This window comes from Mauremys reevesii, linkage group 2 (genome assembly GCF_016161935.1).
Source record: "Mauremys reevesii isolate NIE-2019 linkage group 2, ASM1616193v1, whole genome shotgun sequence".
Lineage (NCBI taxonomy): Eukaryota > Metazoa > Chordata > Testudines > Geoemydidae > Mauremys > Mauremys reevesii.
Window position 1 is genome coordinate 28380377 of NC_052624.1, and position 15894 is coordinate 28396270.

Genomic DNA, 15894 nt, shown 5'->3' on the forward strand with positions numbered 1-15894 from the left:
GACAACACAAATGATCCAACTACTTTTGAACTAGTACCAGAAAACAGTAATTAAATGAAGTCTATTCGATTAGTCATTACCATTTCCCATCTGAAACTGTTCTAAGTAATGTTTATCTCCAAGCTCATCTTTCATATTGAAAAGTTATCTTGCCATATTTCAGAAACTTTGGAAGTTTTGTACCCTAAGGGTCATTCAGTTTGCGCGTGTGCAAGTAAGCAATAGAGCCGTGGCCCAGAGACCTTGTTTTGTAAAGAAGAGCATGCGAACATCAACAACAATAATAATACATTTATATGGAATAGTAAACATTTTCATCCAGTGATCCCAAAGTACATTACAAATGGGGGTAAGCATAGTCGTCTCCAAGTTACACATGTGGAAAGGGAAGCACAGAGAGGTTAAGTTACTTGCCACATTAAGTCTGTAGTGGGAAGACTCCCCTCATCTCCTGACTTCCAGCTGCATATTCAATCCACTAAGCCAAAACTGAACCTTGTTTTTATTCTATGTGCTGACATGAAAAACTGAGCTATATATACAACGGTTAAATGACTTTCTTATTGATTAATGCAGCAATATATTTTGTTTTACTGCTTGATTCTCTTACACTAATTTTAATCTCCAAGTGGGTATCTCTCTTATTCCAGCACAAAATTGTTTTACTTTATCATACCCAATCTTATTTTAAATTCATAAAAGCATCTAGTGGCTTGATAGTAAATTAAAGATATTTCAAAACAATAATGTTTCCTTGAAATAACGTGGTGATTTATTGCAAAAAAGCAATAAGAATTTGTAATTCCTATATGCATTTGATTTATTTATCTACCCTGTGGAGTCAGAAAATGAGCAAAATAGGTTATCCCTGCCATTCCTTTCATGAAAGATATAGCATGCTGGGAAACAGTTCTGATAATACAAAACTCCCTAACTCTGGATTCTGGACGGAAAAAAACTCATTGCTACTGTGCATCAATGAAGAGTTTTGTCAGCAGACTTGTACAGCTTTAAAGTAGATATTTAAAAGGATCAACCTGTTGCCTTTTTAATCAATTAGGAGTCTAGATTTTTTTCATAACTGAGTTACCATTCATTACACGTGCTTGCTGTTATCTGGTTTCTCTGGCATTGTGGTGATGTTTTTTTAGACTGTTTTATTGGTTTACAGTTCAATTATAACATTTTAAAGATTCTAATTATGATTGTTGTACTGGCTGCCAAATTCCATTCCCCTACTGCAGTGCTTTGGAAATATATCTAAAATGCAAAAGAGACAACGTGGCCATTTTGGGGGAAAGAGAAGAACACTTATCAAGACATCTACTAGCTGCAAGGCTGACATCAGCTGAGAGTCCCATCTGGGGGGAACATCTACTTTATGAAAAAGTTGACTTGACTCTTGAATCCCCATTCTTCTAATGATTATTGTTTAAACATTAAGAGGATCCTGCAGATTTCTTTAAAAACATTTTTCTGTTCTTATTTTCAGGCAGAGCAGAAAAAATGCAAGTTCCGTATCTCAAGATTCCTGGGAACAGAGCTACTCTCCTGGTGAAGGGTTCCAGACTGCAAAGGAAAACCCCAGGTATTCCAGCTACCAAGGATCAAGAAATGGCTACATGGGAGGACATGGCTTCAATGCCAGGGTAATGCTGGAAACACAAGAACTGCTCCGTCAAGAACAGAGGCGGAAAGAGCAACAACTGAAAAAAAAGACATCTTCTGAAGGGCCTAACAACTATGACTCATATAAGAAAATTCAGGACCCTAATTATGTCCCTCCAAAAGGTCCTTTCAGGCAAGATGTACCACCTTCACCATCTCAGGTAGCCAGGCTGAACAGATTACAAACTCCAGAAAAGGGAAGGCCATTTTATTCTTGAGTTGAAGAAAAAGATGATCAACATATCATGCAATAAGGAACATTTTCATATAAAGACTTGTATTTCAAAAACTGTTGAAACTGATGGTACTATGGAATATATCTGTTGTCTGTTTCAGTGCCTTTAGCAATATGGGCAAAGAATTGATAGGCCTTATGTCTTTGCCATTCTGTCCCAAGTGTTATATTCATGGAAGGATTTTCCACCATTTGACAATCATACTATAGGTAAGCAGCGTGTTGGTTACCGAGCATCCTGGCCCAGTCCAGTAGCTGTCAATGGCTTATTATTAGGATTTACTCTAATGTGTTCTACTTTGCAGTGAGTTATTGCACCAACATACAGCACTGTGGCATAAATTAAAGAATCTGAAATTGAAGAAGGCATTGACACATCTTTATTATTTCTCTTGGTGTGGGGGCTGGGTTACACATCACTCTTGAGTGGATAGGGCTTAAGTTCACTCAGGATCAAAGTTCTAAGATGTTTTATGGTGGAGTCATTTACAGTCTTTGTTGATCAATATTTAATTGTCTATATGCTAAAAAACTGCTTTTCTCCTCTTATGCGCACATTCTCTTTCTCTGAGCTCATTTTAAAAGTCTTTATCCTGATTCATATGCAAAATAATATTACGGTTTTCAGTTATCTTGGGAATCCTTTTACAATTTCTTATATCTTAACATGTAGTACTTTACCAGTGAAATAACTAAAGAGAGGGTATTGTATTTATAAATAAAATCTCAGTCCAGACTATGACAGATATATTTGTTCTTTCATGAAATATGAGGAATTGTGGAAAAACGTAAGGCTGGATTGTGGTTTGTTTTCCTTAAAAATGTATGAGGTCATGTGAAAATTGTACCCCAGAAAAGAATTAGGGAAGAATTACCCCACAATCATTCTATATATGATTATAATTCACTCGTCTTTATTGTGGCAGGGTTGAGAGGAGGGCTTAGAGCAAGACAAAATGAAATCAGACCTTCTTTTTGGATCAGAAAGCTAAAAAACCAAAAGAACTTAAAAAAACCCAGAAAACAAACAACCCCATCCCCAAACTCTTCTTTCTATAATTTGTAAAGCTTTGTGGGTGATCACCTTGTGATTCTACATACTGTACCTTTGCATTGTGCTACCACGTTAAAAAGATACTCTAAAATGTATGAATAAGAGATAAATGGAGAAAATCTGTTACACGTCATCCTGAAAACATGTTAGTATCCAAAAATAACTGAAATAAGATTGCTCTAGCAGTGATATTTTAATGTGCATATGGGATATGAGAATTTCTTTTGCAGCAGCTGTTTCTATGTTTGTTGGTCTGAACTTCATGTATGGTAAAAATATAGCTGGGTTGCTAAAGTGCCTGCAAATCCTCATGTGAAAAGGCTTGAGATTAAGTCTCAACATATCATGCTTAAAAAAAGAAAGAAAGAAAAAAGAAAAATCTTATACTGTGTGATTTAAAATATGCCTTTTTTTTTTTTTACTGGCACATTTTATTTTTGCATCAACCAGTTTTTGGAATATATGTGAAATTTCAGCACATGTATCTGTCTTTATGCCTGTTTGTTAATGGTTTTTGTTGTTAATAATGTACTCCAGTGTTTAAAAATTGTTACTAATGTAAGCACAGTGACATTGGATGACAATGGCTCTTTTACGCAGAGTTTACAAAACTGCGTAAAACAGCTTTCCCTGTACATATGAAATTTAGAATAAAAGGCTGTTTCCATTCTGGTCTTAGCATTGCCTGTTCTATTCCTTAGTATTGCCTATGGAACCTTATGAAAACTGCAGCAGTCATTACCTTTAAAAATATTTAACAGATGCTATTTCATTATATTCCTAATGGTTTATGTCTGTCTGTCTGTGAGTGCTTACAAATATAGACAAAAAAGACAATAATTATAACCCATCTGAGCACCTAAAGACCCTCTCAGAAAAAAATGCACTGAAATCTCTAATGATATTTTTAGAGCAGACCTGTGACATTGAAATGCTACTTTCTTAAGACCGAATTCTGTGGCTGTGCTCAAAGGCCGTTTCTCTCGACACATCTCCACTGGAGGTAGGGACATGATGGGCAAAGTTGTAGCCAGTGGATCCATAATTTACATAGATCCATTGGCCCAAATCCCTTGCTAAGCCAGAGTGCAGGGGTGTTTACAGAATGTGTCCACTAGTGCTCCATAGTCAAAATACATCAGATTCTGTCCCCAGCAAGCTGGCATGAAGAACCCCTCTTCAAAGACTGTTTGCTCAGGCTTTGCTCAGGATTAAGGTTTTGGGCCTTAAAGAAAGATGTCAATGCTGCACAAAACTTGAAAAGAGAAGACTTATAGATAAAGCATTGTCACTGTGCCAATGAAACTCCATTAGTATTGAGGCTGGGTCTGCTTTTGTCCCTCTTCACACAGCTGCTCCTGTTCTTGGATCCTCCAGTAATGTCAGTCATAATCCTATATATGCATGACATCTGTTTGTTGCCAGGGTAGTAATATTGTCAAATCATGCATTGTGACTTTATTGTATGCTCTCCTGGGGAAGATAAAGATTGGGCTGCAAGGTGCACAGGCAGTTTTTGATGCATAAATACATTCTTAGGCTTGATTTTGAAAAGTAGCCTACATTTTTGTGGCATGCAATTGAGAGTAGCCAAATAATTGCACTCACAGTTTTGCAAGCCCAACTGCCATCTAGATATCTCACCTCCTGACTGTATCCACAAATCAGCTAGTTTTCTTGTTGCTATGATAGCATTCGTACACACAAATAACTGTGGGCACTAAATTGTATCCATAAAAATGGAAAAAAGGTTGGAGTCCTTTTTCAAAATTAGGCCCTTGATAAACTGTTATAAGAAAAGGAACATGCATGGAAAAGTATGAAAAGCCAGATGAAAGGTGTTTTAAGAGCAAATATGGTGTATGTTAAAGTTTACCCTTGCATGAAAGTCTCTCTTCAAGGTGTTAACAATTTGCCATAATTAGATGTGTTCATAAGAATAGGCAGATGTGCTCTTTGGGAAATGTCTGTGTTATGTTAGCTAAGAATTTTTTTTTGCCTTCATCATCCTGTCTTCTTCCTGACATAGCATAGACAGGATTTCTATTATTAACTTCCTAAGTTGTAAAGGGCGATTAGGAAGAAGGAGCAAGATGCTTTAAAAAAATTGACCTTTAATTCTGACTAGTGACTAAACCAAAAGCTAATTTAAAAAAGTACATTACTAGAGCAGTTCATTTGTGGACCAATTAACATGAGACTAATTCTGGTGGGCTAGTGTATCTAAGAATGGTCATGAGACAGAATTTTAGGGAGCTTTTAGAGGGACCCAGCAGTGGGTGTTGTCTTACAAAATCAGTCAGAATTCTTTTTCTCAATACATTTCCTAAAATCATCTATGAATCCTTCTGGTATTTTATCAAAATAATTTGGTAATGCTATTGTAATTCCAAGGGAGAGTTTTATATTATGAATGTATGAGTTTCTTGCCTTTCTTTAAAAGTATGTTTCCCTTCTTGCTAGAGGGCCTCCCTGGAAACAAGCCTGTGGCCTCAGTGAATTATTTTTTCTGGCTGAAATATTTTCAAGTACATCTTTGAGGACTCCTGCCATCAAAAACAGTTAAAATGGCTTGGTGCCCAGCATAGCACAGACATGAATTACAACTGCCATTTATTGCTAGCAAATAGTAAGGACAACAAAATAAATTTTTAAACCAATCATGACCTTGGATATATTGTTCAGGTTTCAAGAATCTACTAATGTCTGGCTCACGTTCATTCTATTTATGAGTGTCAGTGGCATAGCATTGATCTCTGCTGCTTATGTTGGGAAGAAGCACTGGCCAGACAATGCGGAGATGTGCCAGATGAGCAGTGTCGGCTGAAGACAGGATACACTTGAGTAATTCAAACCTTTGAACTTACATTGTTGAGTCTTAAAGTGAATTTGGATATTACATGTCCTGGCTTGCAATCCTATTTTCAAACATTCCCTAATTTTATTTGCTGGGCTTGACTGTTTCTTCATTTCATTCTACACTGTCTTCAGTCTGGTTCTTTAGGACTTGTCAGGAACCATGCACAGCGTACAAATACAGGACAAAGTTCATATACTCTTCATCTTACCTTTGTGTCATCCCACCCTGGGCTTGCAAACTCACTTTTAAAATCACATACCAGTGAAAAATACTCAGTTACAATAAAGTGTAAATTGCAAAAGCAAACATGAGCCCTGAGAACAGAAAATATTAAAATAAGTTTGATAAAGCTCAGGGGGAAAATATCAATCACAAGTAAGAAGCAGCCTAGGGTATTATTGGGTGCTGTGCCATCAAGAGAAACAAAGGCAACAGAATTCAGAAGCAGATGCAAAAGAGATACAAAATGATGCCAATCCAAAATAGAAAAAAATCAATATGAGGGTCGTGAAACAATAATAATTTTGCATCAAATCATCAACTGGTTTCTGCACAGATGGAAGAAGACTGGACATAAATTAAGAGCAAATTAATCTAATCTCATCGCCCACTCATACACACACCCTACTCTCACAGAATCATCTCCCATTCTGGTTTACAAACCCATCACCCTTTTCTCTCTTGAGATTGATATTAGTATTTATTGTTGGTGTTATGGTCATGCCCACAGCATATTAGGCACTGTCCAAAGGAATAGTAGTTCCGCTGTGACTAGCTCACAGTCGGAGGCTATGTCTTCGGGTATGATGGTGTGTAGAGTACAGACATTGCATGCCCAGCTAGCACAAGTGTAAATAGCAGTGAGACATTGCTTAGGTGAGTAGAGTACAGAACAATAAGATGTGTGCCCTGCATGGCTCTCTATGTGCCCAAGCGGCGGCTCCCACATTTACGCTGCTCTTTTTAGCAGTGTAGTGTCTCACTGCCTCTGCCCCTGGTGCTGGAGCCTTTTCCCGCCTCAGTGAAAGGATCTGGTAGGGGGAGGCAGCAGGGAAAGTTCTAGCAGCTCCCCATTGCTGGAGCCTTTCAACAATGCAGGAAGACTCTTGACAGCGGGGAAAGGCAGGTGAGAGGCAGCAGGGAAAGCTCTGGCAATATGTAGCTTTTCCCCACTGCCAGAGTCTTTAACTGCCACAGGTAGCTACACACAGCATTGTAGACACCACCTGTTTTTCACTGCTGTATGTAGCTACACATACCCTATTTGGTGCTGGCTGTATAGACGAGGCTTATGAAAACAAGCTAAAAAGAGGATGGGGTGGAGAAGAGGAATAAAATGTGAAACCTTCAACTGCTTTTTTACAAACTAATATTGTTCACATCCATTAGCATTTGACTAATTTCTTGTAAGCATGAAAGAGAAATTTCTCTGGAGCAGGGATTTGAGGGAAGAGTGGGCAGTAGCCATACAGACTAAGGTCCCTTCTAAGGTATACTCCTAGTGTATTGTCCAAAAGAAGTGAATCAATAATAAAAGGAATAATACAATTTTAATAATCCTCCATAATTTCCTTCTGTTTATTTCCTGTGTGTGTGTGTGCGAGAGAGAGAGAGAGAGTGACTGAGCTCCTTGAGTCAGGGACTATCTGTATTTTCCATCCTGTAATGCACTGAGTATATTGTTGGTGGGTTATAAATAATAAACAGTTTGAATTTTCAATGTAACATTTAAAAAGTTCTTTTTAAAGTTAGCATATCTTGATTTTTACACTTGAATTCTTCATTTTGATTTTTGATGTTTTCTTGGTTCCAGCAGTATTCCTATTTTAAGTATAGGGAATATCACTAGAACCAGTAATTCCTCTAAAATGAGGGTAGACTTTTTAAATGACCTCACTCTGTAGTTATATTTGGCAACATGCTCATACTGCACAAGAAGAGCTGGAGGAACTTGTTAATTGACACAGCTAGTTAGACAATATTTATATGGCTGGATTATTAATTGGGAATGACACATTTTGCTGCTATAAATAAAAAACAATCTAAACTGTTTGTTTCCCTGCTCAGAGCCGTCAACAAGAACTTTGAACAAATCAGAGAGGTGTTGAAACCAACTGCCTTATTTAAATGCACCCACATTTTTTCTGATGAGCTTCCAGGCATGGCAAAGAGAAAGCCAAAGGGGCTCAAATGTGCTAAATCCAATAGTTTATAACTTCCAGATCCCAGTCTAACATCCTCTAGCTCAGTGGTCCCCAAACCTTTTCTGTCGCACTCCCCCTTAACTGTAGTGGAATCTGTCTTACCCCCACCTCCCAGGAGCCGGGGCCAGGAGCCAGAGGCCAAGAGTGGGTCTGGAGGCAGAGCAGGGCTAGGTGGCACTCCCTCCCTGCCCTCCATGGGGGCTGGCCCAGGCATTGCCATGCCTCCCAAAATTTCCTGGGCACCCCCTCCATGGGGGCACACCCCACAGTTTGGGGACCACTGATCCAGGGGTGCTGGAACAATTTTTATAGTGGGGGTGCTGAGAGCCATTGAACCAAACTGTAAACCCTGTATATAATGGAAACCACTTTAAGGCAGAGGGTGCAGCAGCACCTCCAGCTCCCTTAGTTCCAGCACCTATGCCCTGCTTCAGCTAAACTTCAGTAGTCTGACCTGGAGTCTCCTCTCAGTGCCTGGCATAGCACCAATGGTTTGTTCAGGCCTCACCTTTTCAATTAAGAGGTTCCCTTTTCCAGTTCCTCTGAGGAGGGAGAGGGCTCCCTCATAAAAAGAGGAAATGGACTCTCAGGGGTACTTCAAAATTTAATTATCTTAGGAAATGAGTTTTCAAGGTGCTTGTGTTCTCGCAAAAGCCGCAGTTGACATCCACAATCTCTTTTTTTCCTACACCTAGTAAGCTGGAGAAGATGTTTACTTTTGTTCCTCCATTGATTTGGTTCTTATTTCCGTTTGGACTCTTCCAAAGACTGAGACTTTATTCTGGAATTTAATTCAGATTTTATGTCCTTCCTAAGGACAAGCACAAGGCCATGTAATACTCAGTGGGGTGCAGCGCTGTGTAGCCAGATCTTCAAAAGCTACGAGCATCCCTTGCCTATGAAAGGGAGTATCTTTGCCTAAAGCATTTGGATCTAACAGTGTAAATAGCTCCCTTTGTCCCTAAGTACTTAGCAAAATATATAATAGAGTTGAGAGAATAGTGGGGAAAAATCTGCTAATATTTGTTAAAAATATTAATTTCTGTGTTCCCCAAAGCACATTTTAGGTTGTATATTCTGTGGTGAAGTTCACAGTTCTCAGTGTGTTGGTTATGTACAGAAGTCATCCAGTGAGGAGACAGAAACAATATCACACAAGTAACCAACATGACCCACATGCAGTGGCGGATTAATGATTTTGCTGCCCCTAGACCCTGAAATAATTGTCACCCTGCCCACCCCTGGCCTCGCCCCGACTCCACCCTTTCCCCGCCCCCATTCCAACCCCTTCCCCAAAGTCCCGCCCTAACTCCACCCCCTCCCTGCCCCTATTGGATCCCTTCCCCAAATCCCCGGCCCAGCCCCACCTCTTCCCCCAGCGCTCTGCATTCCCCCTCCTCCCTTCCCCACAAAACAGCTGTTTTGCGGCGCAAGTGCTGGGAGGGAGGGGAGAGAAACAGGACTCGGAGGCACGCTCGCAGAGGAGGCGAGCTGGAGCAGGGGAGCTTCTCCATGGGTGCTCAAATTTGCCCCCCCCTTCAAATTTGCCGCCCTAGGCCTTGTCCGCCTAGGCAATAATACGCCGCTGCCCACATGGTGAATAAGTGTCAACAATCTGGCAAACCATGATTTTGACACAGAAGAAATAAGCAAATAATTTTTACTCACAAAGAAATTAGGAAATTTGACCATTTCTTTAAAGACAATTAGCAAACAGAATAAAAGGTGAAATTTGCCAAAATGGATTGTTAATATTTTTACTATTTTTAGTGTCCAAACATGTGCTAGATGTTTCACCAACACAACACAGTCCTTGCCTGAGAGAATATTCAATCCTGATTGACATGACATTTCAAATGAGGTTCATAAATGGACAACAGGAGGGGAAAAGGGTGAGGAATTGGCATGGTTGCTCAGTACAGGCTGTGCCTATCTTAATGATTTGGTTCTTTCCCCCCATATCTCTCCACCTCTTCTCTTGTCTTCTGGAAGCCTGTGAAGTGACTCAAAGAGATGGGGAAGGGTGAACAGGATGAATTAACAGCATCATTTTTGGAAGACCAGAGGAGGGTGACAGTATAAAAAAGAGCCAAGGGGAGGAGAGTGTGGTAGTTCAGACAGGAGACGAGTAGAGTGTGGACAAGTTATTTGGCCAGTGTGAGACACAAAGCAAGGGGTTATTTTTAGAGATGCTACCAATTACTTGCTCGGTGCTGTTTTTTATATACAGGAATCACTTGTCCACCATTGACCTGCAGGCATCTCTGGTGTAAAACGCAGGAACTGTCCACAGCTTGGCACAACAGTTTAGAACAGGAAGTGAAGAAGAATACTGTGTGCAATTGAGACATCAAGGGAACCTTTGGTAGGCAAAATTTCATTACTTTGGTTGGGGTTTGTCCAAGTCAGCTGTGCAAATCCCTGCACAATCCTTTTGTGTTTAGCAGAGTCCAACCTCACTTTCGAACATGAACTGAAGGAAAAGCTTTTCTTGTCAGTAATTCCATGTCATTGTACATAGGGGGCTCAACAGCCATTCCTCGGTGGGAGAAACCTCCTAGTCTCTTGGAGACAAATGTGGTTGCAATTTGGATCTCAGGTAGAAAATGCCCATGTAGTGGAAGGACATCATGAATGCTACAGTTTGGGAGGTTCTGCCTCTCCTTTTCCCAAATCCAGACAGGAAAAACTCTGGTATTGCCAGGACATTGCCTCAGTCATGGCGTTTTGTCTTGGTCATGCTCAGAAAGGACTTGAGTTCCTCTGAGAGTCAGGGACTCCTGCAAAGTGATCCCTGTGTCTAGGCTGGTCCTGGCTGTATTGTTACTCTCCTGAGTTCTTTATAGGGTGTTGGCAAGGAACCAGATAAAGTTGTGATGGTTGTCAGTTATCAACCAGAGAAATGCCCAGTCCTCCGATTCACTTGGGGTCTCACCACCACTTTCTGCCCCTTCTCTAGTTTTTGTGTCTTCCCTCAGATTTGTTCCTTCCTTCTTTTCCTATATATTCAGTTGTCTGTCATGCCCTATTAAACCCAGTTTTGCTTCTTCTGACACTCTCTACCTCTTAATCCATACCATAAACCCTGCCTCACTTAAATTCCAGCTGAATTATCTCATACTATATTAGGTTTGCCAGCTCTGCTCTGTGGCTTCCTGGCTTGGCAGATTTTCATCCACAGTCTATCAAACCATCTCTAATTTATGACCTGCAAAGAGTCTTCTTCATTTACAGTGCAGACTCCTGGCAGTCATTGACCAAAGTTGAAGCGACAGCACTGGTATACATTATTTGTTGGTGGGAAAGTATACATTAGTGTAAGAGAGAGGGGCCTGAGATATCCCCCTCTTTTTGTTTCATTCTTACACCCCTCTGTTTATCCTTTTTATGTGATGTGCACATAACTTTCAGCACACATTACACTGTATGATCAAGACACTGGTCTCAAGGTAAGGCTGGGTTCTTTGGCCCCTCAACCTATTGTAAACACCTGCCCACACATAAGTGATTAATTATAATAGTTTCTTAATATAGAATAGGAAGCCTGATTTACCATTTTCCTGGAAATATTTATGATATAAAAGACGTCAAGTGAATGCTACAGGAAATAGTTCTACATTATCTGGGGAGAGCTAAAATCTAAGAAGTCTTTTCCATCTCTAATTTTTGAAATTCAGTGAGGGGAATTTAACCAGCTCTAGAACAAAGGACGGAGGCTGTCAACTCTTGGATCGGCCTAAAAACTAAACTACAATTTGGATTGAATTCAAAGAAATTTCCAGGTAACTATTCATCCTACATACTATAGTGCTACTTATTATAAAAACTATATAGAGATACAGTCATACCAAAACCTGAGTATAAGCCACTGAATTATACAATTTGTTGATATTCATGAGTTCATTTAGTATTTGTAGACTTAAAAGGCAAATAGGATTGCTAGGGTATGGATGTGAAATAAATCATATTTGATTATTCCATTCTATGGTAAAAAAAAATGCAGAGAACTTCTTTTGTGAGTGGCAGTGTTCAGAATTGTACAATTGTTCATTCTTGTTTTTAAAAGTTAGTTTGCATGAATAATTTTCTCATCCTTATGCAGAATTTTTCCACATTTTTGTTGACTAAAATATTACTAATCTAATTTCCTATTAAAAAACTCATTTCCAGCATTGCAGAGCTGAAAGGTGCTATGAAGCATTTAGTCTTCAATTTACATACAACAAATCCTGTAATCTGATGGGGGCTTTCACACAAGGGTGGCTGCAAGAAATTACATGGGCAAAGAATTATTTTAGTCCAAGGTTCTGCTTTATGTTAATTTCATTGGTTGAATTCCCGTTGAGATTCTTCTATTGTTAAATTGCTTATTGATGTGGATACAGAAGAGGAAAAATCCAAACAATGTTGGGGTGCTAAGTTTTTAATGCTGTTTGTATTTCTTTTATTTTTCTTTTTAATTATAATTTAGGGAGTATGGGTTTATTAGAAAGGGACAAAGACACCAGATTGGAATAATTCATTTCATTTAACACTCATTGACAAGACAACTTTAAACATTCTCCAGATGAAGCATCAGTCATGACACACCAAAGGATAATCCTAACATTACAATTCAAGTAAATTGGTTTCCTGTGGTATGTATTCCAGCATTGCATCAAGCTGTATGGAGCTTAATGCTTGCATAATAAACTGGGGCTTTAAATGATGCCAGAAATTATCATTGCAAAACAGAGATATTTCAGTGTCTGTTTTTATTAATGTGGTGAAAAGAGGATTGTATTGAATGCAAATGAAACAGGGAGGGTGTTTCATATTACAAGTCACAATCTAGAGCAGTTAAAAGTTAAACAATTGCAAAACTGATCAAGAGGAGTCATAAAAATTAAAATTAGGGGCTGAACTGAGGCTTTAAGCCACAGCCAGGGGTAGGTGTGCCGCAGCAGGGGCTTAATGGTATTATGCTTCAATTAGGCACAGTGCCTCTGGATTCATGGAGCAAGTACAGCCTCTGTGAACCCTTTTGTAAAGCTGCAGTAAGTTTTCCCCTCTGCTCTGGGTTTGTAACAGGGTGGTTTGGCTAATCAGCCAGCCAATTCTGATTAGTGAAGGAAGAGCTCCAGCCCGCATGTGCAGTGTTAACAGCCTCGGTTGGGCTTGACAGAGGACAGCAGATTCCCCTAGAGGACGGCAGGGTACTGCGGTAAATGTGGTGGTGGTGGGGTGCTCACCACACTGCAGTGAGTGAGAGAGACTCCTGAAGAGAAGACCCTGATACCAAGGGAGTTGATAAGTCCGAGCCAGGAGACAAAACTGCAGCCAAGTAAAGCTTGGGAGTGACTGTTGACTTAGGCCTGGGATGGAGGACTGGGGACTCCCTACCAAATGGGGAAGGGGGAGAGAAAACCTGAGAGGGGGGTGGGCCTTGGCCTGAAGGGCTAAACTTCTGCTCAAAGCCTGACAGAGACTGCACTAGCACCCAGCTCTGGGAAGAAGGGCTGGGGGGACTCCCTCCCTAAGAGTAGGCAGGCCACTTGTCCAGTGTTAAACCAAACAGTCCTGCTTTTCTAGGGTATGTCCCCTGGCTGGAACGCAGACAAAACCGGACTTGGTTTTGTCTGGTATTGGAAAGGGGTGCCATTTTGAAAAGCATGCTGCTTCGTCCCTGTTGGTGAGACATTGCCCACAAAGTCACACTGCTGGGGATGGAGCAGTGCACTCTTAAAAATGGTGCCCCTCCCATGAGGCGTGATCTCGCAGTCAAAGTCATGGTGGAGGGGATAGAGTGGTGCACTCTAAAAATAACGCCCCCTTCCCCAGTGAGGTGTGATCTCACATGCAAAGTCATGCTGGCAGGGCAGCATCCTCTTAAAAAATAGCATCCTCTCCTGCATCCGAGGTCACTCTGGTGAGTGTGGGGTCATGTTGGCAGGGGCAGGCCCACACTATTTCCATAAGTGCTGCAATCGCCAATATTCTGGGAATGCATGAGTGACCACCTATCTAAAGGAGAGAACGGGGGGTGGGCCTAGCGGGCCAGTGTGTATCCACAGGGCTGAATAAATTGGTCCCCCCAGAAGGGGAATGTTTTAACTAACTTTGGGTTGTGTTTTTTAAGTTTCCTGAAGAACCAAGGGGGAAAAACAGAGAGAGGGTACTGCAGAGTGACCTCTGCCCATGCAAGCGTGCTCAGGAGGCAGCCAACTCTGTCACAGAGGTGTAAAGGAGAGGTGGATTAAAAACCTGCCTTTGCCCGTCTCCCTTTGGGGGGGGGAGGGGCTAGTGTTCTTGGAGGCACCAGCCTGAAGCAGGTTTTGCACACTGAGGACAAGGGAGCAACATGCAGCCTAGCTGGCCCAATCCCTATGCATGAGCGGTGACAGGCACCATCTACGGATAGAAAATGGAGAATCCAAAAAGTGGATTTTGTTTGTTTTGGAGGTGAATATCAGCTGTTTTCCCTGCTCAGATCATGTCTATGACTTTACCTAACAATAGTTCACAATGACACTATCTCACAGAAAGCAAGACATTCCGCTAACAGCAGCATAGGAGGGAATTTGACTGGCCAGCAAGAAACTGCGATAGTCTGCCAGTCGTCTCAGCCACTGAAAGCTTCACTAGTTTGTTTTCTCTGCAAGAACTATCAGGTAAAATGTTTATCTTCTATTCTGAACTGTCAGATCTGTACTGAATTACACTGCATGCTTTTGATTCTGTACAGACACAATATTGCTGTTGACACTTTTAACCTCTGATTTTCTCTGCAGATCAGGGACCCAGGATCAGGACCTGGAAAGAGACAGAGAGAGATGGAGCACAAGAGGAGGCATCAAGGCCCGAGATGCACCAAGTTAGAAAAACCTATGTTACAGAGCGGCTGGTCATCTAGTTCCCCTGACCTGCACTCTCCCAGCCCAGCAAAGGGGGCTGTGAAAGAAATGGAGGTATAGGGGGACAGGGTTCATAGATTCCAGAAGTCTTTTTTCCCCCAGGCACTATATAGTGTGACAAAGTTCCTCCTCTATCTTGATGGGTCCTGCGCCTATTGGCAGATTTTCTCACCTCAGTGATCTTCCCCACAGTCTGGATCAACTCCTCCTGTGTCTGATCAGGAGTTGGGAGGTTTGGGGGGAACCCGGGCCCACCGTCTACTCTGGGTTCCAGCCCAGGGCCCTGTGGATTGCAGCTGTCTATAGTGCCTCTTGTAACAGCTGCATGACAGCTACAACTCCCTGGGCTACTTCCCCATGGCCTCCTCCAAACACCTTCTTTATCCTCACCACAGGACCTTCCTCCTGGTGTCTGATAATGCTTGTACTCTTTAGTCCTCCAGCAGCACGCCCTCACCGTCACCATCACCATCACCATCACCCTCTCCCTCTCCCTCTCCCTCTCAGCTCCTTGCTCCCAGCTCCTCACATGCACTTCCTCTCCTTTGGCTCCTCCTTGCCTGACTGGAGTGAGCTCCTTTTTAAACCCAGGTGCCCTGATTAGCCTGCCTTGATTGGCTGCAGGTGATCTAATCAGCCTGTCTGCCTTAATTGGTTCTAGCAGGTTCCTGATTACTCTAGTGCAGCCCCTGCTCTGGTCACTCAGGGAACAGAAAACTACTCAGCCAGTGACCAGTATATTTGCCCTCTACCAGACTCCTGTACCCCACTGGTTTGGGTCTGTCACAATAGTTATTAAAAGATGATGAGTGAGCTGCATTATTATTAAATTTGATCAGTAGTATTTTGGATCCAGTTGGTAAAGTTTCATTAAAGAGCTGTATAGCAGCCACAGCTTTTGTATTGTTTTTAGCTGGTGTTCTAAAGCGCCGGTGACAGCAATCCAGGCAGTCAGGCAGTAATCTAATACAGAACACAGT

General features: G+C 41.3%; 1 protein-coding gene across 11 annotated transcripts in view; it reads left to right on the forward strand.

Annotated features, from left to right (window-relative positions):
• The window catches only part of PARD3 (par-3 family cell polarity regulator), a 627608-nt gene extending 623995 nt beyond the window's left edge, over nucleotides 1-3613 (forward strand). For all 11 annotated transcript variants that reach the window (XM_039524331.1, XM_039524332.1, XM_039524326.1 and 8 more), the window contains one exon: nucleotides 1493-3613. In XM_039524331.1, coding sequence (XP_039380265.1) covers nucleotides 1493-1886 — 394 coding nt within the window. In that variant the 3' untranslated portion in view covers nucleotides 1887-3613. The remainder of the gene's footprint in view (nucleotides 1-1492) is intronic.
• The last annotated feature ends 12281 nt before the right edge of the window (nucleotides 3614-15894 follow it).